General features: G+C 46.4%; 1 protein-coding gene and 3 pseudogenes across 1 annotated transcript; all 4 read right to left on the reverse strand.

Moving 5' to 3' along the window:
• Positions 1-3904: 3904 nt before the first annotated feature.
• LOC125537326 (uncharacterized) lies at positions 3905-6353 on the reverse strand (annotated as a pseudogene).
• Positions 6354-7973: 1620 nt separating this feature from the next.
• On the reverse strand, positions 7974-8896 carry LOC147986017 (uncharacterized; annotated as a pseudogene).
• Positions 8897-10823: 1927 nt separating this feature from the next.
• LOC147986018 (uncharacterized) lies at positions 10824-16070 on the reverse strand. Its single transcript, XM_087541835.1, has 3 exons — positions 15371-16070; positions 12030-12254; positions 10824-11042 (listed from the first exon to the last, which is right to left on the reverse strand). The coding sequence occupies exons 1-3, from the start codon at positions 15971-15973 to the stop codon at positions 10824-10826; spliced, it is 1047 nt and encodes a 348-aa protein (XP_087397961.1). The 5' UTR covers positions 15974-16070.
• On the reverse strand, positions 15910-16048 carry LOC125541909 (small nucleolar RNA Z247; annotated as a pseudogene).
• Positions 16071-17304: the final 1234 nt, after the last annotated feature.

Here is a 17304-nt window from a genome sequence, read left to right on the forward strand (position 1 = left end):
TAACCGCATGTGTGATCCTGGCATCCTGCATAACATGGCCGTAGAGGAAAACCGCAAGACTTTCACTATGAGAATGAGGGGACAACATTTATATATATTACCTGTTGAGCCACAGAAGGATACACAACGACTCCAAAAATTTCTTTAAATGCATTGATAAATAAAAAACGGCGCGGACGTGAACAACTTCGTGATGATCTTGTTAAGCATTTGCGGATGCTCCTTGGTCAATAAACTTCGTCATGATATGTTTTACTTTGAATGATTTGGGCCCTTTGTTATGTTACTTTGAATAGTTTGGACCATTTGTTATGTTTCAATTTCAATTTGAATATAAATTTTGAATCAAATTTCATAATTTTGTTTCGAAATGATGTTCAATATGTGTGTTTGAAATATTATGTTGATATAATAGACATGTATATGCCATCTGTATGCTAGTACATAGAGAAATAGGAAAAACACAAGTTATAAGGAAAGATGTATAGGGGATCTGCTAAAGCATCTCACGCGCAAAACTCCCCTAAAATTTATGGAGATCACGTATAACCACTTTCAAGCGAAGTTTTTATATGGATTTGTTGGAGATGCTCTAAAGGAGTTACTATATGTTATGGTGTAGTATTAATATAGCATACCAACATTACCTATAAGCATCTCCAATAGCACAACTGAATTTGTTATCTATGCCTAAAACTAGATCTCTCTCTCTCTCTGTGTGTGTGTGTGTGTGTTGTGCTTATCCACTCCAAACAATTGTTACATTTCACACTATAGAGCGATTTAAAGCATTTTAAGCATGCAACACATTTCCACACATAACACATCTAAATTTGTATATCATGTATGTTTGATAGCTGGAGGTTACGTCCTACTGCCAAACAAATCTATGGTGACTATGCATCACAACTAGGTACCTCGAGAATTACCCTCGCCAGGTCTCAAGCAGTAGAGTCATTTTATGTTGTCGCCTTCACATGTGCTCTTCTCATGGGCCCAAGTGTCTGTTTAGTGCTTGACGATGATCTTGTCATGGGTCATGAGTCCAAGTGGAGTCCGACTCTAGTGTCGGGCCATCATAACATCCCAACTATTCCCAGTCCACTATCTGGCGGCATGAGTTGCTGCACAAAGGCTATTTTTTGCCTATTGTGAGCGTTAACAATGCATCACCTAGTTTTCTTGGTCTTGATTTTGTGGGCAATTTTTGTTTCGGTTGCTTTTTGGGAACCTCTTTGTTTCGTTTTCAATGATTTATCTTCAGTTACCCCCTCCCCCCTTTGATAGTTTTCATTTTTCTTTCTCACTTTTCCATTCATACAATTTTTCTTTGTTTACTGTTTGTTGTTATTATCTTATTTTATTTTCATCTTTTCACTTCTCACTTTTCTTTTTGTCATCATTTTATTTTCCTAATTTCTCCTTATGTCTTTCTTATATTTTTATTGGTTAATTTATTGTTTATTAAATATTTTTATTTTAACATTTTATGAACCTTTTCGATTGAAAACATAAACAGTGTAAAATATGTGACCACTTTTAACCATTGCATGATTATTTTTTAAACATGTGAACATTTTTTATAATTACATGAATATTTTCCAAAAATTATACAAACAATTTTTTGTTACATAAACATTTAAAATGGGCAAACATTTTTATAATTTAATGAATATTTTCTAAGTAATTTTCAATTGCACGAAATGTTTTCTAACCTGTATAAATATTTTTGAAAGGTTGGACACTTTTTTGTAATTACATGGTTTTTTAAACACAAGCATTTTTAAAAAATCATAATTTTTGAAAACATGTGAACGCTTTTTCAGTTGCACGAACCATTTTCAAATATGTGAGACATTGTTATAATTGCTTCATCAATTTCTCTAAAAGTCATGGACTCGTTCTGGAAATACACAAACACTTTAGAAAGGTGAATGTTTTTATTAGAATATTGGTTGTTTACACTTTTTACATATTTTTTGTAAAAGAATCAAAACATATAGTAGTTATTGTCCAAGCCCTCCTTTCAAGAAACTCTAGCCGCCGCCACTCCATGCCAGCTAGGCCACATGTCTCCTCCTCCTCCACTTGTCGTTGCGACGTATATCTGCCTTGCGGTGCTATAGTTAGGTATCTTAGGATTAGTGTTTCGTTTTCGACATCAACGGTGTTATGGTGATGGCTCCATCATGCGGATTAAGAATATGGTTTCCTGACTCCTCGTCCAGCTTGTTGATAGTGGTCTCGTTAGCGACGCAGAGGAGGGTGGAGAATCAACGGTGTTATGGTGATGGCTCCATCATGCGGATTAAGAATATGGTTTCCTGACTCCTCGTCCAGCTTGTTGATAGTGGTCTCGTTAGCGACGCAGAGGAGGGTGGAGAATCATGTAGTCACCGCTCCTATGGGGTGGCAGATCTTGTTGTGCCTTAGTGTTATGCAGGTGGTCTTTGAAGGTGTCTCCTTGCGGGGTGGACGCCACCTCTTAGTGTCCTGGTCCTCTGGCTCCTTCTTTGACCGGTGATGTTCATCCAACTTCGGTGTCATCGGGGAGCTTGTGAGGTTAAGTCGCCTCGGATCCATGTGGTTCGGATGGTCATCTAGCCCTATCCGTCTTATTCTTTTGCGTGACGTCGTTCTGTTTCCGGATTACTATCACCGACTCTTCTGGCTCTGACCCGTAACTTCTCAGTTGCTGCATCAACAATGTTTTCTTCGCTCTAATGGTGTTTCGGAGCTCCATAGGTGGCCTCGGGCTTGGCTCAGGGCCCGTCGCCAGCTATTGTAGGAAGAAGGCAACGTCAATTTCCTCAAAGACATGTGTGTGAATTTTAATTTTTGTAAAGATGACCTTGTAAGGATGGCCTACTTTAATATGTGGTCTTCGATATTTTTGCAAAACAAAAACAAAAGTAGTGAATCATTTTTTTCTAAATTGTTTTATACTTATAAAAAGGAAGTTGTTTTTGTACATATACACAGCCAACCCATCTAGTTCGCCACAGGCCGTCGTGCGCGTTGCATTTTAGTTCTGAAGCCCAATCTGCGTTGGCACTGCGGGGTCTCGTCTCACGGAAACGGGGGGTTGGGACGAAGCTCTGTCGTTTAGCGGGAGCCGCCATCTCCGGCGAGGCGGCGATGGGTGGAGGCTTACTGGCTGGAGGAGTGGATTCCGACCGCCTTCGCTAAGAGGGACAAATTGGGGGAGAGGAGCTCCATGCGCCGTACCGCTAGGTTGCGCTGGCGTCGTGTACGGGGGTGGGGGCTTGGGGTGGCCGCGCGGAGCGGCGAGTGCAGTCGGGGGTGACCGGCGGCGATGGCATGCAAAGGGCTCTCGGGGAGCCCGACGCGGCGCATCTCCGGCGTCTCTGTCGCCCCTGCGCTGTGGATGGAGAGCAGAGGGAGGTGAGCTCTCGGTTGGGCTGGTCGCCGGCGAGCAAGGGTTTCGAGGGAGGGTGGAATTCAGCCGGAGCAGATGAGGGGGCCGCGAGGCGTAGACGGCGGCGGCGGTTGCAGGGCTCCGTGGGGCAATGCAGCTCGGCGGCGGGTGCGGGGGTCCGGGGAGAGGCAGGGGCGGGCCCAGGAATTCAAGACTGTGTATTCAAATTTTGATTTTTTTTGAAAGTCTATGGCCTTCCTTGCAGATCAATTACAGAAGCATATTGTACTAGTTCTAAACTATATAAAAGATACCACATAATATATTATATTCACAAAAATTGATCATAACTTGGTATTGTTCACCATATGGAAGTAAAAAACATTGTTCAACATATCATCGCAAAATCTAAAATATATATGGGATCGATAAAAACTTACAAATCACAGGATAACTTTGCGATCCTTGATGCTTTGAAAATGTGTGATAATGTCCTCATCCTTAACCTGCAAGAAGAAATCCCTTTCAATGAATGTGACCAAGCAACCATTCAAGTATTTTTGCCCCATCTTGCTTCTTAGCTTGTTTTTTATATAGTTCATTGATGAAAAGACCCTCTCAACACCGGCTGTTGCAACAGGAAGGACTAGCACCAATTTGAGAAGTTTGTAAACAATATCATACCGAAGAGCCCTCCCTGTTCTAACAAGCATCATAGACAACTCTGCTAGACTTCTCAAGTTTGTGAAGTTTTCATCATTCCTCACATCAGTAATATAGAGATTCAATTGAAAAGGAAGTTGGTGCATTTCTTCAAAGTCAAAATCATGAGGATAGAACCCAACAAGCTTAACCAGGTCATCAATATTAAAAGAAGAAAATGACTTGGCTGGACTGAATGATGCCATGCATCTAAGTAGCTCCGTGTTTACCTCATCAAACCTGTTATTAAGCTCTTGAAGTTGCCTATCAATGACACCCAAAAACATATCAGCATGGAACCGGTGGTAATTCATGACATTTTTATAGAACGCTCTTGCTCTTTGTATAGGCTTGTACTTCCCATCCATGTCAACACATCTGACATTGTGCTTCACACAAAAAGAAGTGACATTCTCAAGGAATTCTTTCCATCCATCTTCTCTTAGAACTTGCAGTTGTACCTTTGTGAACTCGAGAAGATCAACTGCATTCACAATATCTTGATCCCTCTTTTGCAAAGCGTTACTTAAGTCACTTGTGTACCCAAATATTTCATTCATCAAGTGCAACATGAAAACAAACTCAAATGATTTAAATACTTCCAACATAGTTTGAGCTCCTAAAGCCTCTGCCGAATTACTTTCTTTCCCAAGCCTAAAGAGAACTTTCCTGATTGAAGGATACAAAGACATAACATGCATTACCGTTTTGTAGTGAGATCCCCATCGTGTGTCACCGGGCCTTGCTAGGCCCATCTCTTGATTCAAACCTTGGCCAGCTTCAATTTCACCTAGTTTCAATGCTTCAATCATATACTCAGCCTGAGCTACGCGAAGCATGAGGATCTTTTTACATGACATCCCAAGAACATTCAACAAATATGCAAGGTGCCCAAAGAACCATTTGCAATCAATATTCTCCTTAGCAACAGCTACAAGGGTTAGTTGAAGCTGATGGGCGAAGCAATGAACATAATAAGCAGAAGGAGAATCTTCCATGATTAGTTTCTTCAAACCATTAACATGACCCTTCATGTTACTCGCACCGTCATACCCTTGCCCACGTACCTTGGATATCGGCAGTTGATACTTCATAAGCAAGGTCTGAATTGCTTCTTTAAGAGTCAATGATGTAGTATCCTCAACTTGAGCAAGACCAAGAAACCTTTCAATCGGCTCCCCTATTTTATTGACAAATCGCAAGCAAAGAGCTAACTGTTCTTGTTGGTATGCATCACTAGATTCATCAGCAAGAATTGCGAAACACTCGTCACCAAGTTCCTCTATGACAAATTTTGTTGTTTCATGAGCACAAGAACTAATAAGCTGTTTTTGAATCTTGTGATCTATCATCTGACAATTCTGTGGAGCATTTCCTAAAACAACCTTATTAACTTCTTCAAAGTTGCCTCCCAGCCATTGCAAAAGTTCTCGGAAATTTCCTTTATTTTTAGAATCCTTTCCCTCATCATGACCACAAAAAGCCAACCCCTGATGCAAAATAAATTTTATGCACTCAAGTGACCATTTTAATCGAGCTAGATACTCAGCCTTGTACTGTGTGGTCTGTGAGGAAATGGCCTCACGGATTGATGCTTTAGGTTTGATGAACAAATTATATTTCTCTTCGGCTTCACAATGAGCACTATTCACCTCACCAGCATGCTCACGAAATCTCGCTTTCATATTCCAATTTCTGAACCCTCCATTAACAAAACTATCTCCACCAGCAAATTTAGTACTATCTTTGAACAAATAGCAAAAAAGCAATATGCAGCATCTTTATCCACACTATACTCAAGCCACTTATACTCATCAAACCAAGCCGGTTGGAAGCGACGCTTACCTCCGCATTCATGTTGCGGAAAATCTTTCTTCCGCATCTTTGGTTTACATCGTCCCAATGCAATGTAGGCCCTTCTAACTGAATCTCGTTCATTAACATCATAGCTTGAGATAGGAGTCCTCAACCCAGGATCAGGCTCGATGTTATAAATGTCATCATCACTATCCTCATCACTAGAATCAGATTCATCTAGGGCCATAGATTCATCATCATCTTCTGCTATTGGGGCCTCTGTGTGAGGAGCTCTCTCAGGTTCAGGTGGTATTGTGTGTGTCTCACTACCACTTTGCCCTTCAAAAATTACCAATTGCATCTGACTTTCATTGGAAGATGGGGTAACACTCGTTGGTTCAGGTTGTTTTCTTTTTGCAGCAACTCTTTTCATGAAAGCTCTCAAATCAGTAGTGCCAGTATTCTTACTCTTCATGTTTTACACCTGAAAAGTAAAGTTGCTCAAGTTTTAGAGTACTAATCATTATACATAACGCTCACTGGAACAAATTCAGAATTTATAAACGTTCTCTCATTACAAACTCGAATGGAAAATTGTAAATTCTCATGTCTAAACAATTCTTAATTGACTGCAAACTAGTCTCTAATTTCACTATATTAAAACAAGAAAGACAAGTGATTAGTGGTCAAACTAACTTACTTAGTCTTGCACTTCTGTACTGCAGCCTGCTGCCTGGACAATATGAGAGCAAAAGCGCTGCCTAGCTGCCTGAATTCAGTTCGACACTGATAAATAAATTCAGTTAGAACACGTGCATGAGAGGAGAGAGCCCAATTTCTGGGTCAAGTGATTAGTACATCTAATTAGTGATTATACCTTTGATAGTTGAATTCGAGTTGTGGCTTTGAAATTAGATTGATTCCTGCAATCCTGCTACCCGCCACCTACAACAGAGATTAGAAAGTTCAGAACCAAAAGGGGCAAGGGATTAGGGATTCAGGGATGTATTCGTCGGGCGCGTCCACGCTGCAGCCGCCGCCGCGCGTACCTGCAACCGATCGCCGATCAAGCGACGACAGCTCTGGACCCTGGCCGCCGTGCGGTGCCGATCAGGAGGCGGTTCGTTGCTTGGCCGCTTGGGTCGCGTGCGGCGAGTGGAGAACTCGAGAACAGGGGCGGCGCTACCGGTTCGTGTGCCTGGCTCTGATCGATGGAATTTTTTCTGTGCAATGATGGATGTGTGCGAGTGACTTGGGCCAATGGGCCATGCCTGGTCGTGGTGATGAGGAGAAATAGACAATGGGCTGCCTTACTTTTTGGGCTGAAAAGCTTAACTCGACGCTCTGGATGTGTCGGTATCGTTTTTCCTTATACAAGGTATCGTTTTTCCTTATACAACATAGTATATAGACTATATATACCTAGTTTTTTCACAAAAATAATGGGTATTCAACTGAATACGCTTGAATTGAGGTGGGCCCGCCCCTGGGGAGAGGCGGCCGCCGACCGGCGGCGACGCCTCTGTGCAGTGCGAGGACCTGGTCAACCTCTGACCAGTGGGCCCTCGGGCCGGGTCGAATCGACGGTGCAGCGAACCTTCTAGGCGCGTCTGGTCCGTTGGATACGCCACCTCAGCCAGCCTTGCCCTCCTCCGACCCGGGCGGCCTGCCCATATAAGAGAAAGCCGACTGGCTCTCCTCTCCCATTCCACTCTCCCACGGCGCCCTCGCTCTCGTCTCCGCCATCGCAAGGCGAGCAAGGGCAAGCAGCACCACCGAGGAGCAGGTGAGAGATCACCGCTTCCTCTTCTCCCCAATCTCCTGTCCTTGTTCAAGTTCGAATCAAATGCATAGCGAATTCGTGCCTTGATCCGGTCCTGGGTTGGTCAAATCTGTTGGTCGTCGATGCGTGCATAGACTAGCCGCGCTGTTGCTCTGTTTGATCTTGGTGTTGATATCGTTGTCGACTATTTCGTTTGAGCATGCATGATCCCAATGTCCCGTCGATGGATGCCAGGGGGGTTTCGTCGTTCTAGTGATTGGTTTGAACCGGATCGACCCAGTTGCTGCTTGTAGGTGTGCGTTTGATTTGTGCTTACCGAGATTTTGTTCGATCGGCGCGTGTTCTGCCGCTCCACCTCCTCCCAGGTCTTGGTTCGTCTTGTTCGAAGTATTCCCTGAGATTCGTCCTGTTTTGATTGCTGGACGAGTAGGCGTTGGACCTCGCGTTCGCGAGTTCGTTCATCGCAAGTCGTGCAGCGCCGTCGACCGCGGTGACGGTCTGCTGCAGCCTATGCGCCGCCGATGGCACGAGGGCCGGGCCGCACCCGCGACGGCGAGGTCAGCCGCAAGGCTCCTCTCGACGGCGACGTTCAGCGTCTGCAGCGCCTCCCTTGCCAGGGCGTCGGCGTGGAGGTGGTCGAGTACCCAGAGATCGTACGCGACTTGGCCGCCGGGGAGGGCATCGAGACCGAGAGTCGCGGCCTAGAGCCTGAAGAGGTGCCCGGCGTCGGCGTGGACGACATCGACTAGGTACCCGTGTTCGCGACGGGCCTCGTCGAGTGGCCCGCCCTCCGGCTCCGTGTCGTAGAAGGTGTCGTGGACGAGCACCGTGGAGGAGCGAATCCATGCCGCGGGGCACTGCCTCGAGCAAGTCAGTGTAATTGTCTTCGCTGGCTGCGTCCATGGGCTCCTGGAGCAGCACCGCCGCGACCTCGAGGAGCGTCACGCGGGCGGCCTGGCAGGATAGCAGGCGATGTCGTAGTCCACCCCGGCGGCGACGAGGTGCCTGTACCTGTAGTGCTCCGCGTGCCCCAGCGTCGCCGTCACCCACTGCACCAGGAGCAATGCATGCGCATGCGGAGCTAGAACCTTCCTCATCCTCGTTGTGATTATTGGATGAGGAAGCGATGGGCGATCGAGCGACTTGGTGTTGTGCCTCGAGGATTTCTGCTCGTCGAGGAAGCGTGGTTCGATTTCTGCTCCTGGTTCGATCTCGAACTTGTTAGAAGTGTGCATTGCTATGTGCGGGTCATAGCCTTGCGTCCATCTTACTTGTGATTGTTGGACGAATGAGTTGCATTGCTATGTTCTGATCTTACTTGTCCGATTTGGTTGTGGTTCTCAAACTTCTCATCCAGTCTCTATTTGATTTGATTGTGGCAGGCTAGGCAAGCCATGGCAAAGAAAAGGAAGAATGAGGGAAAGGCCCCGAAGATGAGAGAATTCCTTATTTGGCCTTTTCTTAAAATTTGTTTCCCTTTTTGGCTCAAAAAACATTTTTCTTCCCTTTTTGACACTCAAACTTTATTTTATGCCCTATTTGACATTTCCATCAATTTTTCCATCGAACTGTGTTAACTGGCACGTGCAATTACAATTTTACCCTTGATGATGGTATGTCACCACAAAGAGAAAAGAAGGGGCCTGAACCGCTCCTGTGTGGGAGATAAAAAAGAGGAGGGGGGGGGGGGGCATCAAGAGTGCTACACGTAATGTCGCTAGCAGTAGCACCGCTCCTGTGTCGCTGGAGCTTGCCATGTGCTCGTGCGCGTCGATGCTGCTCCTAGATGATGTTCGACGAAGTCAACCACACTCACTATATCTCCCACATGCACGTCGGCGCGCTCACGCAATACACTTTCTGATGACGAGGTGCGACCATGAACTGACGACAATAATAACGATGAACCAAGCTCTGGACGATGCACGCACCGTAATATAGAGCTGGCTTCCTGAATCCCTAATCGATCCTTTGCTTGAACGTTTACTAGCTAGTAGTACTAGTATGTACGAGCACTTCTAACAGGACGCATTCCAATCGTTCTAGCTAGCACATACTGCCGAAGAGCAAGCTGCAGATGGCCATCCCGGCGCGTCGACGATGCTCGGAACCCGCGAACCTTCCGCACCGTGGCGCCGCTTCTGAAAAGGGAGTAGCAGTGGCAGCCGCCCTTCGGCCAGCGGCGGCGCACCGCAAGAGGTCGGCAAAGCCGGGCGCGCGCGCCAGGATCTCCAGCTCGACGTCTTTCGGCAGCCTCACCAGCGAGAGCACAGCGCGTGTGTGCATGTCATCGCTGGTAAGCGCACGTACGCATCAAGCAAGCATGATTAGTTTTTTCCTCTAATTAACCTAGGTACGTATCCAATGGACGCTATCTAGTTAAGAGATGCATGCATATCAGACAAGATTAGCTACAAACCTAATTGCTATACATAAGAATAATATGTGAAATTGTTGCTTATACTAAACTTTCTTTCTTTCCTCGCAAAGAAACCTCGTTTTTACTATTTTTAGGTCTATTACTACTATTGAATATTTGAACCACATAAATTTGTTGAATTTTGAATCATATAATTTTGTTGAATTTAATTTCTACCATGATAAAAATTTCCGCAGTAACGCGCAAGGAATCATCTAGTTTATTCAACACCACAAAACATATCACATCATTCATGTGTTTGTATGTAAATAATCTGATCACAAACTACACTAGGGGTAAAACAGTCTTTTTTAGTTCAGACTTAACACCGTTAGTGGCCAAAACTGACGAAAATGTTACATAGGGAATAAAATGAAGTTTGAGTGTCAAAAAGGGAAGAACAGAAAATTTTGGGCCAAAAAAGGAAGTAAAATATCAGACTTGTTAGAAGTGTGCATTGCTATGTGCGGGTCATAGCCTTGCGTCCATCTTACTTGTGATTGTTGGACGAATGAGTTGCATTGCTATGTTCTGATCTTACTTGTCCGATTTGGTTGTGGTTCTCAAACTTCTCATCCAGTCTCTATTTGATTTGATTGTGGCAGGCTAGGCAAGCCATGGCAAAGAAAAGGAAGAATGAGGGAAAGGCCACGAAGATCCAGGGAGCTGTAGGGGGGATCAGGATGAAGGAAAGTGCGTTTAGCTCATCGGCCAGGAAGACTCGTCTGTTTGTGGATGGGAAGTTACCGACCCAAGCTGATGGTGCCCCTGTCAACCACCACGCCGCCGCTACGGAGCAGCTGCAGCCCGTCCGACCGCAAGCCAATGACCCGCCGGCTCCTGGCTTGCTGCCGCGAGCCGATGCGGCCGCTGCTCCTCCCGTGGGTGCTGCTGGCATGCCGCCGGCTGAACAGGTCGCCGAGGTACCCTCGCGTCGCTGGTGCGTTATCCTTTAGGTTCAGCTGAAATCAGAGGATGAAGAGAGTTTTGATAGAACCTTACATGATTAAGCGGCTAAAAGGGAGCCGGATGCATGCTTTGTCTTTCGTGGATTGTTAGCACCAAAAACTGCAGTGCAGTCCCTTTAATTCTTGTTTAGTTTTGATACTGGGGCTTGAATTGGTGTTCCACACTTGCCATGCTTAACACATTTTGCTGCTGGGCGTGGAGCTCTTCCGGTGTGTATTCTGCTTCATCTGCATATTATCTCAGTTCACTGGATCGATTTCCCCTCTGAACTTTCATTTGCTATGGAAGGCTCAGCTGGATCCCGAGTGTCTTTTCTTCATGTTGCTTTGGCTTAGGGGCCGATCCTTACCAATGGCAATCTGGAGATCAGTCTCTGTGATCAGTCTCCTATTTGAGCCAGATCGTTTTGGCAGCTGGTTGCTGATTCGTATGATTTCCCTGAGCTTGCTGTAAAAACTATGATGGAAGCGTATGCAATCCTGCAGGGACGCGTGCGTGTTATATAGCTCAACAAGATACAAGGATCGGCAGGTAGTTGGTAGTCTTGACCCGTACTCCAAGCTATACATGAGATAAGATTATATCTACTCTAACTACCTGCCTAGATTACACAATACGCACGCAATACAACCGTGACATACATGTCACGTTACACAGCTACAAACCTATCTATTAACATCCTCCCTCAATCTCAACATATCAAGGTTTAGATTGTTTCTGAAGGCTTGGAGCTGTCGAACCTGCAGTGGTTTAGTGAAACCATCAGCTACTTGATCTCCAGTTGGAATGAACCTTATCTCTAACTTCTTCTGAGCAACTCTTTCTCGAACAAAATGGAAATCAATCTCTATATGTTTCGTTCTTGCATGAAACACATGATTTGCAGAAAGATACGTTGCTCCTAGATTATCACACCATAAGCGTGACACATGTGGCCTGTAGACCCCCAATCCATCAAGTAGCGTTTCCATTCACATTACCTCAGCAGTAGCATTTGCTAATGACTTGTACTCTGCCTCAGTGCTGGATCTTGAGACAGTTGCTTGCTTCTTTGCTTGCCATGACACAAGATTGGAGCCAAGAAACACTGCAAAACCTCCTGTGAACTTCCTGTCATCTGGGCATCCTGCCCAATCTGCATCAGAGAAGGCACTTATTGTTGTTGATGGGGACTTGCATATGCTTAGTCCTATTCCCATGCTTCCCTGAATATATCTCAGTATTCTCTTCACAGCTGTCCAATGTAAGGAGGTTGGTGCATGCAGAAACTGACAGACCTTATTAACTGAGAAAGATATGTCAGGTCTTGTCAGTGTAAGATATTGAAGTGCTCCAACTATACTTCGATATTTTGTTCCTTCTTCTGGACTTAATGGTTTGCCCTCATTCAATGACAATTTTTCAATGGTTGACATAGGTGTACTGAAAGGTTTACAATCCTTCATTCCTACACGACTCAAAATATTAGAAGCATATTTCTCTTGAGTGAGTAAAATACCATCTTGCACCTTTTTTACTTCAATACCTAGAAAGTAGTGTAACTCTCCCAAATCTTTCAAAGCAAACTCTCTTTTTAAGTTTCTTAGCAATGCTAACGTTGCATCTTGTGAGGAACTTGCTACAATTATGTCATCAACATAAATAAGCATGTATATGATCACCTTGCCCTTCTTGAAGAAGAATAAGGAAGTATCTCCCTTTGATGGACGGAATCCAAGTTGTTGTAACTTAAGACTCAGTCTTGAATACCATGCCCTTGGTGCTTGTTTTAAACCATACAAGGCTTTGTCCAACCTGCATACATGATTAGGTTTGGATGTGTTCTCAAAGCCTGGTGGTTGCCTCATATAGACCTCTTCCTCGAGAACGCCATGTAGAAACGCATTCTGAACATCCAATTGACGAAGGCTCCATCCCCTGGAAACTGCAACAGATAGAACAAGTCTGATAGTAGTAGCCTTCACTACTGGACTGAAGGTATCCTCATAATCAATGCCATAGCGCTGTTTGAAACCCTTAGCTACTAATCTAGCTTTGTATCTATCTATTGTTCCATCTACCTTCCTTTTAATTTTGTATACCCATTTACAGTCTATAATATTCCTCCCTGGCTTCGGTGGAACTAAGTGCCAGGTGTTGTTCCTCACTAATGCATCATACTCAACACTCATAGCATTTTTCCAATTTTTATCATGCAAGGCTTCTAGCACATTTTGTGGTTCACCAGTGGCTGCAAAGTTTGCGAACTTAAAGTGTTTATCATACCTGACCGTGCCATCCTTAGGCACTAGTGGTTTGGTAATACCTCGCTGCGAACGAGTGACTCGTGTGGTTATATTCGGAGCAGCCACAACAGACCCGGTAGCAGCCACAGAGGATCCCATTCCTCGTACTGACACAGATAGCGACGGTAGATCTCCCTCTACATCCGCGCGCTCAGCCTGCTGCAGATCTGCGGTCTCCCATAGGTTGTCGGTTGACGATGGCGACGCGCGGTCACAGGCCCGCGCCGGACTGCTGGAGCCATCATTGCTCTGTGGGACCGACACCCCAGCCCCAGCCGCTCCTTGACACGTTGCACGCGACGACACGGGCGTATCAGCAGGCGGGACCGGCACGAATCCCACGAGTGATTCGCCATCGCCTACACCGTGTGGTGGGCCTGGCGCATCAGCGCGCGCCACGGAGTCCGGCGCGCCAGTGCGGTCGGGCGGGGCTGATACGCCCGTGTCGTCGCATGCAACGTGTCAAGGAGCGCCGGACTGCTGGAGCCATCATTGCTCTGTGGGACCGACGCCCCAGCCCCAGCCGCTCCTTGACACGTTGCACGCGACGACACGGGCGTATCAGCCCCGCCCGACCGCACTGGCGCGCCGGACTCCGTGGCGCGCGCTGATGCGCCAGGCCCACCACGTGGTGTAGGCGATGACGAATCACTCGTGGGATCCGCGCCGGTCCCGCCTGCTGCTTCTTCTGCACCGAATCCCTCAGGATCAGCACTGCCATCTGAATCATCCTTGTGTCTGGCGCCTATACATCCTTGTTGCTGCATAAAATCATAGCCTGGAGCACTATTTTTTTCACTTTTTTCATCAGTACAGTCTCCATTAGCGGAAGGATTAGGGTTATTAAACACATGATCATCAGCATAAGATTCACCCCCATGATCAGAAGGATTTAATAACTCCGGAAAAAGTAGCAAAATTTCAGCACGAGGACGAGCGCCGGCGTTTGGATGGAGACTAGCAAAAGGAAAGATATTTTCATCAAAGATTACATCTCTAGAAATATAGACACGCCCAGTGGATATGTCAAGACATTTAAACCCTCTGTGGAGATTGCTATACCCAAGGAAAGCACATTGTTTTGAGCGGAATTGAAGTTTGTGGTTATTGTAGGGTCGAAGGTTCGGCCAGCAGGCACACCCAAAAATCCGAAGGATGGAATAGTTGGGTTTTTCATGGAATAGTTTTTCAAAGGGTGTCTCAAACTTGAGAACTTTGCTAGGAATCCGGTTTATCAAATAGGTGGCAGCAATGAAGGCCTCATCCCAAAACTTTAAGGGCATAGAGGCTTGAGCGAGAAGGGAAAGGCCTACTTCGACAATATGTCGATGTTTTCTCTCAGCTGACCTGTTCTGTTGGTGAGCATGAGGGCGCGAGACGTGGTGAGATATACCTATTTTGGTAAAGAAGGAGTTCAACTTTTCATACTCCCCTCCCCAGTCTGTTTGTAAAGCAAGAATCTTGCGATCAAATTGACGTTCTACTAGATGTTGGAAGTCATGAAACTTTTGGAAAACTTCAGACTTGTGTTTGATCAAATATATCCAAGTGAATTTACTAAAATCGTCAATGAAACTCACATAATATTTCTTCCTTCCTACTGTTTCAACAGCAGGACCCCAAACATCAGAGAACACAAGTTCTAAAGGAAATTTTGATTCACTTATTGACTTGGGATAAGGCAACTGGCGACTTTTGCCTTTTTGGCAGGCGTCACATACAGAATCTTTATTGAATGAATTTTCACACGGGAGATTATTCTTGCTAATGACTTTTCTAACAATAAGAGGAGACGGATGGCCTAAACGCCGGTGCCACCTATCCGAGGATAGCTTGGTGACACTGAGCATGTGCTTCTTGGCGTCGGATCCCGTGTGCCTAACCGGGTAGAGTCCTCTTCTACCCCTGCCTCGAAGGAGCACCTTCTTCGTTCCCCGTTCCTTGACAAGAAAAGAGTAGGGATGAATTTCAACAAAGGAATTATTGTCAATGGCAAGGCGGCTAGCGGAGATTAGACTTTTGTTGGCTTGCGGTACATGAAGGATATTATTTAGGAGGAGATCTCGATCAGGAGTATGAATAGCTAAGTGACCGATATGCTTAATAACCATACCTGATCCATTGGCAGTATGAATCTGTTCGTTTCCAGTGTAGCGATCCCGCATGGCCAGCTTCTCCAAATCTCCTGTGATGTGGTCAGTGGCACCACTGTCCAGGTACCAGTTCGTGCCCACCCCGTACTGCGGTGCAGCAAGGTTGGCCGACTTCTCCTCCACGCCTTGATAGGACTCATCATAGCGCTTCCAGCACTTCCAGGCTGGGTGGCCCATCTTGCCACAGATCTGGCACTGGACCCTGGGGGCATGGTTGTTGTTGTAGTTGCCCCCGCTGCTGTTGTTGCCGTGTCCACCGCCGCGCCCTCCATATTTGGAGTAGCCGCCGCCGCGCCCACCGCGGTCACCACCATTGCCACCTTGGCGGCAACCGCGATCACCACCACCAGCGCCATTTCTATGGCCTCGGGTAGCAGCATTGGCAGATGATTGGGACCCTCCACCCCGAAGATTGAGCCTTGTTTCAAAGCTCAGCAGCTGTGAGAACAGCTCGGCCATGGTCACCGGCTCCACCCGGGAACACATGGCAGACACCACTGGGTCGAAATCTTCATCTAGCCCGGCCAGGATGTGGGAGACGATGTCGTCGTCGTCCACCCTCTTCCCTGCGGCGATCAGTTCGTCGCAGAGAGACTTGATCTTCCCGACATAGTCGGTGATGGAGGAGTTGCCCTTCTGCAGATTGGCGAGGGCGATCCGGACGTTGGTGGTCTGGGAACGGGTGTGAGATGCAAGCATCCCTTCCACCATGTTCCAGAGCTCAGCAGAGGTGTGGCATGAAGCAACCTGGATAGTTATCTCACGCGGAAGTGTCGTCAGGAGATAGGAGAAGACTTGTTGGTCTTGAGCATACTAGGTTTGGAAGTCAGGGTTCGGCGCTTTCGCCGTCGTCTTGCCATCAGACGAGGCCACATCGATTTGCATGGGCGGTGGCGATTGCTCGACGTCGAGGTACTTGGCCATCTGCGCTCCTCGGATGGCCGAGAGCACCGTCGCCCGCCATAGAGCCTGGTTGCCCTTCGTGAGCTTCTCGGTGGCGGCGTGTGCGAATGGCGAGGATGGGAAGGAACTTGAAGACGCCATGGATGTGCTCGAGGATGGCTCTGGTTACCATGTAAAAACTATGATGGAAGCGTATGCAATCCTGTAGGGACGCGTGCGTGTTATATAGCTCAACAAGATACAAGGATCGGCAGGTAGTTGGTAGTCTTGGCCCATACTCCAAGCTATACATGAGATAAGATTATATCTACTCTAACTACCTGCCTAGATTACACAATACGCACGCAATACAACTGTGACATACATGTCACGTTACACAGCTATAAACCTATATATTAACACTTGCAACTAACGCAGTGGAGGCCGGTTCCTTTAAGGAGAGAAACTACTACATGGACACCAATTTCCAAACGAAGTGTGCATGATAGAGGAATGGACGGTGATGTCCAGGTGTGCACTATGCACTGACGGCTTGATGAGATGCGTCGTCTGCAAATCGTCTACAGCCTATCGTGTGTATAGCATCTCTGTTAAGGAGTGGTGTAACGACCAGACCTGCTGTCTGCCCAACAAGGCAACAAGTTCCTGCAGGAGGCTGGCGTTCTTTATCTTATCAAGCATGACCTTGAAATCAATTATCACAAGAGAACCTTCGTGCCTATCCATATGACTGTAGAGGAGGCACTGGAAGCAACTACAATTTTGGGATGCCCGATCAGCTCCTTGCCATGCAATTACCTTGGGTTACCATTTTCAATGCAGAAGCTCTCAAACTCAGTTCTGATGCCGGTATTCCAGAAGATCGACAGGAGATTGGCAGGCTGGCTGGCCACATATCTCTCCTGGGGTGGACG

The sequence above is a fragment of the Triticum urartu genome, chromosome 2A, assembly GCF_056163025.1.
Source record: "Triticum urartu cultivar PI428250 chromosome 2A, HENAU_Tu73, whole genome shotgun sequence".
NCBI lineage: Eukaryota > Viridiplantae > Streptophyta > Magnoliopsida > Poales > Poaceae > Triticum > Triticum urartu.

Coding starts and splice junctions, on each gene's coding strand:
- LOC147986018 (XM_087541835.1), bottom strand. CDS start 15,973: ATGTGTTCCCGGGTGGAGCCGGTGACCATGGCCGAGCTGTTCTCACAG. Junction 12,255..15,370: donor TCCTAAATAATATCCTTCAT/GTACCGCAAGCC, acceptor AGATATATTCAG/GGAAGCATGGGAATAGGACT. Junction 11,043..12,029: donor TAGCAAATGCTACTGCTGAG/GTAATGTGAATG, acceptor CTCTGATTTCAG/CTGAACCTAAAGGATAACGC.